This window comes from Zeus faber (assembly GCF_960531495.2).
Source record: "Zeus faber genome assembly, chromosome: 12".
In the NCBI taxonomy this organism is placed as follows: Eukaryota; Metazoa; Chordata; class Actinopteri; order Zeiformes; family Zeidae; genus Zeus; species Zeus faber.
Window position 1 is genome coordinate 27,416,812 of NC_137196.1, and position 15,660 is coordinate 27,432,471.

General features: G+C 50.1%; 1 protein-coding gene across 1 annotated transcript in view; it reads left to right on the forward strand.

Moving 5' to 3' along the window:
* Positions 1 to 15,097, forward strand: part of brinp2 (bone morphogenetic protein/retinoic acid inducible neural-specific 2) — a gene marked incomplete at both ends in the record, with an annotated part of 115,645 nt that extends 100,548 nt beyond the window's left edge. The window contains 3 exons of the mRNA XM_080010588.1: positions 6,086 to 6,308; positions 13,628 to 13,937; positions 14,276 to 15,097. Coding sequence (XP_079866714.1) covers positions 6,086 to 6,308; positions 13,628 to 13,937; positions 14,276 to 15,097 — 1,355 coding nt within the window. The remainder of the gene's footprint in view (positions 1 to 6,085; positions 6,309 to 13,627; positions 13,938 to 14,275) is intronic.
* Positions 15,098 to 15,660: the final 563 nt, after the last annotated feature.

Consider the following 15,660-nt stretch of genomic DNA (forward strand, 5'->3'; position numbering starts at 1 on the left):
TTAAGAGGGAGGAACTAATTAGCACCAATAGCAATAACATACTTTTTCACTTATTTATTTAAAATATCATTTCACAGAAGCTTTCACCGAACACCAGTCATTTCAGCGGCTCCTGTCACCTCCCACCACTCATCCCACGAGCGGTCCGACGCCGTCGCCCCCCTCCGCCGCATAATCATTTGTTGTGTTTCGGCGTCGCTAAATCCTCCTCAACAACCCTCCGTCCTTGTTTTCTGTCAAACCAACAGACCTCCTCCCGCCGCCCCGGCTTCGCCATGAATCAACCCAACGCAGCCACCCCCCCCCCCAAAAAAAACAAAAAAAACCCCAAAAAGACGGAGATTCCGGGGGCCGCCCGGTCGCCCATTATGGAAAATAACCCCCCGGCCTCCTTATCTGATAGATTCTGAGTGAGCTAAATTGTCCATAAATTTGGGACATGGAGTCATAAATGTCAGACAAAAGCAGGAAAACAGGCAGACGTATTCCTCCGGCGTGACGGGCCGAGCTAATGATCGCCCCGGCTGCGGGGAGGGAGGCAAACGAGGGAATAATGCAAAAGGAGCGAGGGAGCAGAAGACAGGAGACTGACAGACGGAGGGGCTGTGAAGACGGAGGAAATGAGAGCGAGAGACGGAGAGAGGGAGGGCGAGAGCGAGAGAGAGCGAGAGAGGGAGAGAGGGAGGGCGAGAGCGAGAGAGAGCGAGAGAGGGAGAGAGGGAGGGCGAGAGCGAGAGAGAGCGAGAGAGGGAGGGCGAGAGAGAGAGAGGGAGAGAGGGAGGGCGAGAGAGAGAGAGGGAGAGAGGGAGAGAGGAAGGGTGAGAGAGAGGGTGAGGTGTGATGATTTTCCCGACTCCGAGTCGGAGTTTCAAAGGAGAAAATGAAGAGAGGAAAGGCAGAGCGGAGAGGAGGCGAGCAAAGGTAGAAGTAAAGATAGACTGGAAGCGTAGAGTAGGTAGGAAAGGAAGATCGGAAAGGAAGAGGGGAAAGCTAGAGTGGAGGAGAGGAAGAGAGGAAAGGTTGAAGCAAAGGTAGAGAGGAAATGTAAATAGGAAAGGAAATGAGGAAAGGTAGAAGGAAATGTAGAACTAAAGGTAGAAGGAAAGGTAGCATGGGACAGCATTAGAAATGGGAGGAAAATAAATCAATCCACAATAAAAACACTGTTTTTATTGAGTCAGGTAAAAAAAGACGGCTGTGATCTGAGCTCAGAGTGATGGTACGCTCTACTTTAGGGGGCGCAGGCCCCTCCAAAATCTCAACCCTAATTCCAACCGTGCGCTTCTCTCCCGTGGTTCCCGGTTTAAAAAGCCACCGCGGTCTTCATCGGGGCATTTCAAAGACCCTTTCTCCGTGTAAATAGAGGCTTTTTAAATCACATCTCTCTACGCTCCTGCGGTTTCCATAGCCCCATCCCACATCTTCTTCCGTGCTTCTACACGTGTTTCCCCTTGTTCAATGAGCCGCTCCCGCTGCCTTTTTGTTCCCGGTTTCTCCTCTAATAACAATCAGCCGCGGACGATCAATGGCGCCTCGGCTTCTGAAGCCGAACGCGGCGCTGAGGCGGCTCGCACCGTCCTCATCATATGGAAGGAAAGAAACGCACTTTCCCTGTGATATCCCCACGGTGTCGGGCAGTGAAATCATTGAAATAAAAACCAACCCTGTCATGGCTGCGGCGTTTGCCCCGGATCGGGCCGCCGACACGCTCCGCGGCTCACGGCTGGAGCGGGACGGGAAGGTGCTCCGGCGTCGTCCGGATGGGAGGGAGAGCGGCGCGGTGTCTCCGAGTTGGGGGCCATATATCCGCCGCCGGCGCTGGAAGCTCCATTAGATGGCCGTTAATCACTTCCGTGACAGGTGAACTGGGATTGACGGACTCCGGCGCGACACTCCTGGCAATTTTGTTCGTCGTTCATTTTCGGCGCTACCGAAATAATTCATTGGTGCTGCCATCGTTGCAAAAATATGCACTGTTCTCTCTGGCCATCGCCGGCGGAAAAAAGCCTGTAGGACAGAGCCACAACTTTCCCAACCCAGGCCTTTGAGAAGTTGGTTAACATTATTTATGGGCTGGTTCCCATCATTCCAGTGGGTTTCCATAAGATTTGGTATCTTTTGCGCTTCCACAAATCGGCTCTTTTGGCCACATCCGTGCTAACATCAGAGACTAGAAACAGGAAGTTGCAACGCTTCCTACTGGCAACCGGCTGTAATCGACGTTACGCTCTTGAAGCCCTGTGACAATTGTCAAAAATTTCTTTAAATGGGCACCTGCAGTGTTATTCAAAACTCACTTTTTCAGTTTTCAGTGCACACACTTGTGGGTCTCTGACGGTGCTGAGAGGAGACAAGTCGTCAGTTTACTGTGAGTTGTCTGTTTCGGAAAACATGTCCTGAAACGAGCCGTTGAGCTTTGTGTCCCGGTACTACGTAGCATTGAGACACATCACAATTAGGAGCGCCGCCCGTCCGAGTGACTCCATCCATGGAGCGCGGTCGGACCAGCTGACATCGAAGATAAGAGCTAATCATGGGAAGTGCTCTGCTGTTGGCTGCAGAGACCAGCACAAATCTTTTAAAAGAAAGAGGAATTGATACCAAATGTGACAAAACTGCAGAATCTAAGTGTCTGATGTGTCTACGGTAGGACTGTACTGTAGAGTGCACCAAGCTCCACACACCCACTCACCACGGTGAAGGTGGCAACAAACTTTTCAAAGAGGCCTTGTAGATGGAGTATGAGTGAAGATTCAGCAACTGGATTGTTTATTTCTCACCTCACATGTGTTCAGAAACAGATTTTGTTGGACCGATGAGGGGAAATGGGTGAAAGTTTACGGGAACATGGAAACGAAAACTCGGAGTAAAGCTCCAACCCCATTGACTCACAGAGCTGGGGGTCTCGGGAGGGCGGCTCCACCCATTGAAACAGCCCGTTTTCACACAGGGTGGAATGGCTCCAATGCATAATCTGAGTGGTAGTTTCAGCACAAGAAATGTTTAAAACATGTTCCGGGGATCTCGCAGACCGATGTTGACTTGGTTATAAAGAAGCATAATGGGTCCTGATTAAATATTTCAGTTAAATGCGACATCACAAAACGCGGCGAACGACGGGAGTGACGACGGAACGAGCCGCGACGAGGGGCCCCTCGTCAACGCCGGGGACGAGTGCGAAGGTTCCGCTCAGAGCGCTCGTCATCCGGAGGAAGAACCGCGGGGCGGACCGCCGCTTAGACGGAGCCTCGCGCCGCTCGTCTGCGTTCATTTGCTCCGGAATCCTAAATGCCTTCCCACCAGATCAAAGTAGCACTAAGCCTGGATTTTTCTCCGCCGAGGATCCTGGAGTGAAACTGGATTTCTCATTTGTATTCTAAATAAAACAATTAGGAGGTAATTTCCCTCTTAGCCGCGTGTCATATCTGTTTTCCGCTTGATGATATTGCAGCTACATAAGTTATTAGTCTTTATTATGTTGCCAGGTAATTCAATGCCTTCCTGTTGTCTCGGGATAGATGAAGTAATCCAACAAGACGCTCGATAAAGCAATATCCGCATTTTATTTTCCAACCGCGCTCCCGCGCCTTTGTTTCCCCACAGCCGGTCGGGCTGGGATCAGGCGCCGCCGCGAGGCTGTGGGGCTGCGCCCGGGCTCAAGTTCCACGGCGCCCCGGCAAAAGGACGTCCCTTCGACCTCCTTTGGACTCCCAATGTCCGGCTCCCATTCAAGCTCCAACCGGTTTTGTTGCACCGTTATGATCAGACGTCAGCTTCTATAATTGGAACACGCTGTAGGCACAGTGCGCGGCGTCGTTATCCAGAGTCTGACCACGAATCTGTCTTTGTTTTGGGAAGAAGAGGAGACGTGGCAAAACAGATCAGCTGATGAGTGTAAACAAGCAGAATCTCCAATGTCAAACTGAGTATCACCTTATTGATTTAGATAGATAGACAGACAGGCAGACAGACAGATAGGTGGATAGATAGATAGATAGATCGATAGACAGACAGACAGCCAGATAGGTGGATAGATAGATAGACAGACAGATAGATAGATTGACAGATAGACAGACAGACAGATAGGTGGGTAGATAGATAGATAGACAGACAGATAGATAGACAGATAGACAGACAGACAGATAGGTGGATAGATAGATAGATAGACAGACAGATAGATAGACAGATAGACAGACAGACAGACAGATAGATAGATAGATAAATAGATAGATAGATAGATAGACAGACGAAGGAGAGACAGACAGACAGACAGATAGATAGATAGATAGATAGATAGATAGATAGATAGATAGATAGATAGATAGATAGATAGATAGATAGATAGATAGATAGATAGATAGATAGACAGATAGATGGATGGATTGATCATTAATCCCAGAGGTAAATTGGGATATTACAGCAGTTCACATCAAAATGTAATGAAAGTGAAACATTTGAAATATAAAATCAGCCTCTGTGTCAACAATTCACATTGACAAAAGTAGGAAATCGTGCAAGTTTGACTATTTCTGTAGAGTTTACAGTATATATATATATATATATATACTGTATATATGCATCTTTCCATCCCAGGGAGGAGGTCCTTCCACAGAGCCGTGAGGAGGGGCATCACCGCCTCCTGCTTTTTGGCCTGGTGTCAGGTGCCTTGGCTCCGCAGCACAGCTCCTTGACTATCTTCCTGCCAAAAACAACGCTCGGGAACGCTCGCCTCCGCCGGACCTTTTCCAACAATTTGACAAGGTGTCACTCAGCTGGCCTGGGGGGAGAGCGCGCGGAGGTTCAGTTTCCTCCGGGGATCAGCGCCGGCATAATCTCTGTCCGGCTGGTTTCAGCCGTCTTAATACTAACACGCCCCCCCCCCCCCTGTGTTCTGTGAAGACATCACTGTGGGTGCAGCCGTCGCTCTTGTCTCTTTTTTCTCCTCTGCCAAATAGCCCTTTTACAAAAGCATGAGTTGCTTACTCAACTGGGAAACTGAAATGATGCCCGTGCCGGCGTCATATACATGTCTATTTGGCAGAGCCGGGCGAAAGGAGATTTCCATTTTTTGCCAGGGGCTTGAAGCATCACTGGTGTGAGGATTTATTCAGAAGGAAATTGACGGCGCTGGGTCTGCGGAACTCCGAATTGGTTAAAGGGCCTATTTCGTTTTCATCTCTGGATGTGAGGAAAAGCGCTCAGTGATGAACATGTCGAGCAGAACAGTAAACATTTGAGTGTTGGATTGCCAAGCTCCCGCCGGAATGATACCCCTAATACCCAGAGGTCGCATGCCGAAAATGTCGGATGAAATGATGCTGAATTTGCGGAACAGATCAATAAACCTGACCTTTGAATTCCAATGTTATCATTTATTATGAACGCATTAAAAGTGTGCGTAAAAGAGACCGCGCAGAGGAAACGGCAAAGTGACCGAGCAGGAAACACCGGGAAACTACGAGAAGTGCATTTGGTTGCGGCATAATCCAAACGGAATGTCTGAATTGCCTTTATGAAGCTGCAACGAGGAGGAAGATGAAAGGAAGCTGTCCGCTTATCATTTCAGAATGGGATTTTTCCGGCTCATTAACGTAATGCAGAATATAGATTGGGTGCTTACCTTTTTGAATAATAATAATGATAATAAAACCGACATTGGTGTATTCAAGCCGTGGATCAAATGAAAATAGCCACCCGAGCGTGAAAGCAAGGCTGTCGCTCCTGACACAACTTGTCTTTGTCGGCGACGGTGGTTGTGAGATTTTAATGACGGTGTGAACGAGTGTAACCGCACGTTAAGGCGCAGGTGTTTACTTTGTAATGGCGACTCATTACAATTTAGCGGCTTTTTGGGCTCTTCAAACAACACGTGAAAAATTCATTATCTGTGCACAGGACACGGGCTGATTTATTGACGGTGCGGTGAATATGCGCCCAGCGACTAAGAATAGGTTGTCAGCATATAATTGTTGCGTGAAGATTAATTTTGTTCCAATTGTGCCTTTGTCCTCCCTCTCATCCCTCTTCCCCCATCCGCCAATCCTCCACCCTCCACTTCCTCCGGCTTCTGACCCCCCCCGTGCAGACGAATTCAAAGCCTTCCTGAAGCGCTTGCCCACCGACCAGTACATGAATGTGTCCGCCATCGCCAGGTACTGGTCGGCCGACCCGCCCCTCCAGAAGCGCTACGCCCAGCTGGAGGCCAGCACCGCCCTCATCCTGGGGAAGTCCCAGAAGATTGTCCGGAAGCTGTTCACCCTGAGCAAACGCTGCCCCAAGCAGCCTCGCATCAGCCTGCCCAGAGGAAGGTAGGTCATGGAACTGTTTTTGCTGGATATTTGGCTGGTTTTGTGTCGACAGTCTGCCTTCAAGGAGCTACACTGGAGCTACATCCTCCAGTGTAGCCTGGCATCATTGTTTGGGAAGTGTAACGCCCCCAGCCTGTGTGCCATGGCCAGTGAAGAAGATATATATGGCAATCAAATCAAGACGGACTAGAACGCAAACTAAGGAGAACAGCTCAATGTCCTCTCTGCAGAACTTGGTTGGTAAATAGTGCTGCCGTCGATCGGGTGGAGGTGGCACTACCAGAACAGGGTGTCTGCAATTAAACATAATCGGGGCAATTGTGGAAATGCCGGCCGGCAGCGATGGGATTGGTCCTCCGAGGGTGGGGCGGACTCTGATTGGCTGGGTGATTACGTCAGGTTGTCCGCGCCCCCAGCGGATGAACGCTGTCTTCCTGACTGCACCTTCACTGTCGGGTCCCGACACAAGGAAAGGGAGAACCGACTCGGCACCAACCTGGTGTGTCCCTCATCGAGTATAGTGATGCTGTGCGTGTCTTGTTGGGATTCGCCAGGCGTCTGGAGAGGCCTTGCTGCCTCTCGGTATCTCTCTAGGTAATTGCAAAAGAGGGGAAGGAAACACGGAGACCGGGACGCACAGAACATTGCAACAAATGGAAAGTGCACATTTTTTTTCATGTCCAATTACATGTGAGGAAAAGCCATTCAGCCGCGGAACAGCGCTCGCGGAGAGCCGAGGCAGGTAACCGAGGGCTGTCTGCGGCGCCACATTAACCCCGGAGTGACTCGGTAGCTTGGCCCCGATTCAACATTCCACCCTGTACACGATTTCAGAAGCTAAGTCGACGCTACTCTCTTGGCATTTGGCTGAGCTCCTTGATGTCGACAGGGAGCCAAAAACATCGGAATAAATATACTATTAAGAACGGGAAAGTAACCGTTGGCAACGTTAGTTTCCTCGCTCTTATCTGCAGCAAATCGTGTCTGAGTAATTTTCAAATGTATTCACGGGTCGACTTCCACAATTCTTTCCAGAGGAGGTTCAGTGGTTATTCTTCTCGGCGATGTGGAACAAATCCAGTCCTTAAAAATTATTTTGAAACACAATGCGACGCTCTAATCACGCCCATTCTTTAAAATCAGCATTTGGTAATGTGACAGGCTGTTTGGATTTGTTCGGGCATTGTCTCGGGACTCCCCTCCACTCGGGTGGTGTTTAATTCCACACCTGCGGTTGATTACTGAGCAAGTTTGCGCGCTTCACTCAGACATCATTACATGGCAATTTGGCTGCCGCTGTTCCTCGGGGGAGAACGAAGACGGGGCGGCGGAAAGGCAGCAGCTGAGGAAAGGATGAGGGGGTGAGGAGAGGGGGGAAGACGCCAAGCAAGTAGCCCCCGGGATTTGAAGCCTCGAGTTTGGGTTGATGCTCGGCGCCATCTTGGCAGCGTGGGGCCAGAGCTCGGTCGATAGAATAGGGTAGAATGCCTTCACTGCCATCGCACAAGCACAGTGAAATTTGTCCTCCTCATCGGACCCATCCTGTACCGGGGAGCAGTGGGCAGCCGCCGTGCAGCGCCCCGGGGACCCGCTCCAGCTCCGTGGTCAGCGCCTTGCTCAGGAGCACCGTGTTAACCCCCTGACATGCATGTCTTTTGATGGTGGGCGGAACCCGGAGCACCCGGAGGAAACCCACGCCAACGCGGGGGGAACATGCGAACTCCACACGGAAGGGACCTGGGACGGCCGGGGTTCGAACCCAGCGCCTTCTTGCCGTGAGGCGACAGCGCCAAACCGCTCAGCCGCCGCGCCCCCGAGCGGGGGCGGAGTCCCGGTGCGTGGGGGGCGGGGCCAGTGAAACCACCAAACAGCTAGTGGACGGAAGTGGGCGGACATCCACCTTGCTCGAACGGCACTCGAGGCAACCACCTTTCATTGTGTTTGATTTGTCACATGCGAGCATACATACATACATATATGGAGTGAAATTACATCCCTAAACGATGTCCCTAAACATAGCTTAAAGCCTTATTGTCCTCTTTTGGAGTCACCCATCAGAAGAAGAAAACGTACATATTAAGGTCCTCGTGTTTGGTGTAAATAAAGATTATTCACTGTATTTCTAGTGAGAAGTTGTTCCTTTTTTTCCATTGACTTCCACCCAGAGGTTTTTACGTAGCAGCGCCTAGTGGCCATTATCCGCACTGCGATCGAGTACGATTGGCTTCAACGCCCCGGCTGTAAGGGTTGCCGCTTGGCTCTTACTCCACCGCCCCCTCCGACTCCAGCGGGTGGGGAAATGTCACGATAAAAGAAAGAGCGAGGCCCAAAGAAAAGGGAGCAGCGCAGAGAAAGATCAAGTGTCTCGTTCGGGGGTTGAGGGCCTTTGTGGCGCGAGGTGTGCGGCGCCGTGGCAACTGGTAATCAAGTTCTCCCGCGGACTGACAGCTCGGCCCCTGTTTACCCCGAGGACTTTAATTTGCCCGACAGCGGGAACTGCCTGGAGCCGCCGCTCCCTCTCGCCTTTGTCCCCTCGCTCCCTTTCTCCCTCCGTCACCTCTGTCACTCCCTGCCCTCCCCGCTGCCTCTTTGACTCCGTCCCTCCTGCCTCTCTCCCCCGCCTCTCTCCCCCGTCTCCCCTCCCTCCTTATCCTTCCTTCTCTTTCCCTCCTCTCCGGCTTGTCGCCCCCGTCTCAGTCAGCCTCTCTCGGGCCCGGGCGACGATCTGCTGTCTTCCGCGCCAATCCGTTTGTTTGTCGCCGTCGCTCATAGTTTGTCGTCCACACGGGCCCGGGGCGGGGCGGTCGGGGGAGGTTGCCGGAGTGTTTCGGGCACCGTCGTGGGTGATGTCTTGAGGTTCGCCCCCGGGAAAGGAATTTCCGCGCAGTAATCTAAAGGTTGCTGCTTCGATCCCAGGCTCCTCCTGCTAGCATGCTGCAGTGTCCTTGAGCAAGACACTTAACCCCTAATTGCTCCTGATGGCTGCGTCCGTCGGTGTTTGAATAATCGTAAGTCGCTTTGGATAAAAGCGTCTGCTAAATGAAATGTAAAAAAACAAGGAATTATGTAAAGAGGTACAAAATACAGACATGATTTACACCTTTTTTCCTGTTTGTTCTTTTGGTTTGAATGCGCCTTCCGCAACCCTTGTGTGATTAATATTTGCATGTAGATAAATTAGTTAAATTATGATTTCAAACCCCTTTTTTCTAGCACTTTTATGTATTTATTTATTCATTCATTTATTCAGTTATTCATTTATTCATTCATTTGTTTATCTACATTTACAATTTATTTATTTAATCATTCATTTATGCATTTATTTATAAATTTGTTTATCTACATATTTATTTATTTATTTATTTATTTTCTTACTTGTTTATTTATTTTTTTTACTAGTATATTTATTTATTTATTTGTTTATTTATTTATTCATTGAGTGACTGTGTGTAGCATGACATTTTCCCACAAGTTTATTTATCACTTATAGTCCCTCTATCCACATATATACATGGATGTGTATGTGTGTGCGCACTACTAATTTTAGGGTTTGGGTTATGGTTGAGGGCAAGTGTTAGGGTCGGGGGTCAGGGGTAAGGGTAGGGTAAGGGTTCAAGATTCAAGAGGTTTATTTGGGTAGTGGTAGTAGGGTAGAAACCTATGCAAGTGAAGTGAAGTAGTGTGATGCGGTGCTCAGTCTCCACATTCCACCTCCTCTGCAGGTTCCACGCCACCTTCAATGGAAGGGGAAAATGTGTCTTCGAGCAAGAAAAGGAAAAACAGAGACACAAAGATTTTTTTGAATTTAACCTTTAAACCACTGCCTGAATATGGTAAAAAAAACCAAAAACATAAACATTAAAACATAAGTAAATAAAAATATAATAATAATTAAATAAATAATATAATACAAAAAAAACTTATAAAATGCTTAAATTAAATAATTTATTTTTATTAATTAATGTAATGTGATATAATTAATAATTATTAATTGATGTAATTATTTATTAATTATTATTATACATTAGATGCATTATTTAAAAATCAAGGTGCGTAAATCCCTCTGTCCAGCGGCCGCGTCTTGCCTAAGCCTCCAGTGTGTGTCAGCGTGTGCGGGGCTTTGCCGCTGACCCCTGGAAGGCCTCTGGAAGTAGCACGATAAGCCCCCGCACAGCATCCATCAGCGGCCGGACACTCACTGGAAATGGGATAATGTTAAATTAAAAGCTGACACATCGCCATCCCCGCCGTCCCACGTGGATCCCTCCCTCCCTTCCCTCCCTCCCTCCCTCCCTTCCCTCCCTCCCTCCCCCCGGTTCAGTGTCTGTCCTGCAGCGCAGCAGGCGGCGGCCTCGCTGTGTTCCGAGGGAAGCGGTCGGGGGATATTGAGGAATTGATTTGCACCAAATGAATGACATTTGCGGGATCATCCTGATTGAGGATCAGAAGTTTAGCTTGTGGCTTTAAGAATTAATTGCCGCACCCGCTGTCCTAGTTGGTTGCTATCTGTTTTCTTTTATTGGATAAGCGCTCTGAGAAAAGAGGGGGGGGGGTTTTGAAGGGGGGCCGGGGAGTGGAAAAGGGGAAATCGTTTTTTGTATAAAAAAACACAACTCTGCGTCGGGCGCCATGACACACTTATTGACTTTGGCTTTGATGTATGGAAGTGGGGCTGAGCGGGAGCGAGTGACGGGCGCACATCCCCCCGGTGACAGCGCCAAATCAGTGGCAACCGCTTTTTTCTTTCTCGAGTTTAGAAAAGTTTAATTAAGTTGAGGAATCAATCAGTCAAAATGTCGCTCTATCTCCAGGCTGCTTGCCCAACCCCCCAAATCATATTTTAATTGCTAATGAACTTCTCCATGTTTATCCACTTTCCTGGCTGAACTGAGGACAAGGCCTCGGCCCCATTCACTATCTCTTCTAAACAGTGTGTCCAGTGTAGTGTCTTATATCTAAGCTTCCCCCCCAAGATTGACGCTGTACAATGTCCCGAGCGGCGTACGAGCCTCTGATGTTTTTAGAAGGTCCAAAATAGTGGGATGCATCAAATGATCAGATGGTGTGGGAAAAGCCCCCGGGGTGACTCACTACATCCGGTGAAATGTCGTGCTACGCAAACACTGCACACTACGCTGGCGAGCGTATCCCACAACACATTGGGAGGACACAAGTTACGATGCAGTGTTGTCATGGAAACACGCTGAAAGGCAGTGAAGCGGCTGAATTACGATGCAGTAAGTCCAGGGAGACTAGAGTGTTGTTTTTACTTGCATAGTAAAGTACGCAGGACAGTAGTATGTAGTATGTAGAACATCATATGTAATATGTAGTATGTAGTATGTAATATGTAGTATGTAGTACATAGTATGTAGTATGTAGTATGTAATATGCCATTTTGGATGCAGGGCTAGTGTCCCAGTCTCCCCTTGAGCAGTTTGTGGCTGAACTGAAGACAAGATCTTAGGACAGTAGTACGCACATAGCAGCACGGGTGGCTCAGTGGCGAGCACAACACGGGAAGAACATATAAACTCCACCCAGAAATCACCTGGGACGACCGGGATACTCCTCACATCAAGAAGGTCATGGATCGTAATCCAGGCCGTCCCAGGACCTTTCTGGGTGGCGTTCGTGTGTTCTTCCCGTGTTTCGTGGGTTCCCTCCCGGTCCTAACCCTAACCCCGGAGCTGGAGTTGGTCCCACTGCCCAGGTATAGGATGGGTCCAATGCAGAGGACAAATTTTATTGTTTCCTACTTTTACAATGACAATAAAGAGATATTCTATTCCAGGAAGTATGTTGTACTTATTTTGGGTGCAGGGCTAGCTTCCTTTCTCTCTCATTTGCCACCACACCCACCTCCGGCATTTCCAGAATGAGATCGAGAATCGAGACTTTAGCTTACTTAATTCACCTTCACCGTCGATGTAAACTCAGTCCAAATCTTTATTGCCCTGCAAATTAAATGTTGTTTGCAGTCAGAGCCAGCGGCAATAAATATAATAGTGCACAGCCAGTCACAGCATCTACCACATACATCGTTAAATACGACCACAGGGCAGACTGAGTCAATAAAGCCTTTCATTATGCCGATCGACACGTAATCAATAAAACCCTCTTCACTCAAATATCACTCAAACAAATATCATAAAATGCATTGTGCAGTGGCAGCAGGTCGCCTTAATTGTGGATGGCGTTTTTATTTTATTTTTTGTAGCCGTGTCATTTAATTGTGCTTTATTTGGGATCGACGGCGATACTCCGCCCGCACCGGCGATAATACACCGACAGCCGACTGCTTCCCCCCAGAGGCACCGATCGTGACGCGCGGCCTCATGTTTGGCGCCGGGCGTCCTTTTCGCTCATGCCCACGTCAAAGCAGCTTTTCAGCCCCCTCCGTTTAGAAGCACAGCCGGCGTTCTGTCTTTGCGCGTCCGCTTGAATGCCACGCCAGGCCAAGCCCCGACGGAAGCCCAAGACGCGTATTGATGCCCCCCATCTCCCAGTATTCTGCGGCAGTGAATCGGGTTATTCATGGTGACAAATCCCGCACTTAACGTATCTTTACCTGTCGAGGTAAAAAGGTGCGGCGGCCGTGGTTTCCGGTGCTCTTCATTAAATGCCAAGAACCAAGCAGTTTACGGCTTATTACTGTGGATACTCAGCTGAAAAATAGTGAGAAATGCCTCATCACTCTGTCGTATTCATTGTCTTATAATATTATAATATGAAAACGTTCATGTACGTCCATGGTGTTGATGTTGCATGAAATAACAAAAAACAAACAAGCTCCAACTTTTAATTGTTCCCTTCTTTGTGGCGAGGCGTGCAGGTGACAGGGGAACACAGGAACACAGGCGCAACAAATTAACGAACCAATTTATTTCTGGGGAAAAAAAATAATCTCTGAAAAACACCTGATATGCCTCACGCTCGTCAAGACTCACCTTAATATATTTGATTTGACCAAAAAAAATAATAAAATGGCTCCCACTGCTTTATTCACTGTGCGTTGTTTTTAAGGGTTCTTTGAGCAAGGCACTTCCTCGAGGTTATGAAGTTATGAGATATAAGATGCATATATACACATATACATGTATATATGTACATATTTTTTATTGTATTTGATTTCTTTAATTGTTGTATGATTAATAATGGATTGTTCTCTCTCTCTCTCTCTCTCTCTCAACCCCCTTCCCCTCCATCCCCATCTCCCTCACGCCGTCTCTTTCGCTCCCCTCCATCTCTCTCTCCCCCTCTCCTCCCCCCATCCCCCTCTCCTCCCCCCATCCCTCTCCTCCCCCCTCCCTCCCCAGGTCCCCTCGGTTCTGGCTGGAGCAGGCCCAGTCCCTGCTGTACTGTAATGAGCACGGGGTTCTGGGCTCCTTCTCGGAGGAGGTGCAGAGCTGCAGCTGCCCGGTGGAGCAGCCCTCCTGCCAGGGGGTCGTCCCCTGCGTGGTGGACTCCACCTCCTCCACCTCCTGCTCCTCCTGCGCCGCCGACAACGTGACCCGCTGCGGCACCTGTCACCATGGCAACCTTCTCCATTTTGGCACCTGCCGGCCAAGCATCGCCGCCTCCCTGGACCACTACCTGAACTTTGACCTGGACATGCCTGACACTGAGGTGTGTAAAAACCCATCCATCTATCCATCCCTCTCTCTCTCGCTCATCTATCTATCTATCTATCTATCTATCTATCTATCTATCTATCTATCTATCTATCTATCTATCTATCTATCTATCTATCTATCTATCTATCTATCCATCCATCCATCCATCCATCCATCCTCTATCTATCTATTGATCTATTGTCTGTCCGTCCATCTCAATATTAAATTAACCCTGAGAAGACCTTCTTGAGAAAACCTGTTTCACAACAACCCCGCAGTGACTGTTCAACCTGTCTCTCCAAGCCTGGTTATTGTTTCCTCTTCTCTCACAATGTGCGCCTCCATCTCCAGGTGAAGTACCTGCTGCAGCGGCTGGACAGCAGGATCGAGGTCCACGCCATCTACATCAGCAATGACGTGCGACTGGGCAGCTGGTTCAACCCCGCCTGGAGGAAGAGGATGCTGCTGACGCTGAAGAGCAACAAGAACAAGTCCAACCTCATCCACATGCTCATGGGCATTTCCTTCCAGATTTGTTCCACCAAGAATTCAACGCTGGAGCCCGTGCCCGCGATCTACGTCAACCCTTTCGGGGGAAGCCACTCGGAGAGCTGGTTCATGCCGGTTAACCAGCCCGACTTCCCCGACTGGGAAAGAACTCGACTGGACGCGGCGGCCACGGCCCAGTGCTACAACTGGACGCTGCCGCTGGGCAGCAAATGGAAGTCCTTTTTCGAGACGGTGCACATTTACCTGCGGAGCCGCATCGTCACCGACGACCCGGCTGTCAACGAGACGCTCTTCTACGAGCCGCTGGACATTGACGACCAGACGTCCAACCTGGGCTACATGAAGATCAACACGCTGAAGGTGTTCGGGTACAGCCTGCACTTTGACCCCGAGGGCATCAAGGACCTGATCCTGCAGCTGGACTACCCCTACACGCAGGGCACGCAGGACGCCGCCTTCATGATGCTGCTGGAGATGAGAGACCGCATCAACCGCCTGGCCCCGCCGGCGCCGCAGCCCCTGGACCTGTTCTCGTGCCTGCTGCGTCACCGGCTCAAGCTGTCGGCCGGGGAGGTGGCGCGCATCAAGGACTCCCTGCAGGCGTTCAACTCCAAACTCCCCGACGCCGCTCCGGAGCCCGAGCTGGCGCCACTCTGCACCTAGCCCGACGGAGAGCCGAGCCGAGCCAGAATCAGGAATTAAAACTGGGGGGGGGGGGGGGGGGGGGGGGCGTGGAGTGGACGTTGGCTGATTCGCGAGCATCGCTCCGCTACGCCCAAATACGAACCGGGGGGGGGGGGGGGGGGGGATGACAGAAGACCTCAACGAGTTTGGATTAACCGCGTGTCGTGGATTGTCGCGGCCCCGCGGCGCTCACCCTGTGGATACGCAGGTCTTGGCCCTCGGCCCTTGTGGTCGGCTGATCCAGTGAGTGCCTGGCGTCACCTTTTCAAACGGCTTCGCCCACGGCCGAGCCTCTCCACCTCGGCCGGGGTCTCCGCGGGGCCGCCTCGGAGACTTTGGAAAAACCATTACTGCCCCGCCTCTTACAGCATGCATGTTCAAAAAGCCGACGCTCGCCGACAGGCCAACGGGGCCCACGGAGGGACCCCCGGGGGTGGGGTGGGGGGGGGAGGGGGGGGGGGTGACAAAGCTGATGTCATTATGTAAACCTAAGACTTTTGCCTCGTGAAGATTAATGTGATTTTGATATCTCGAGGTGGAAC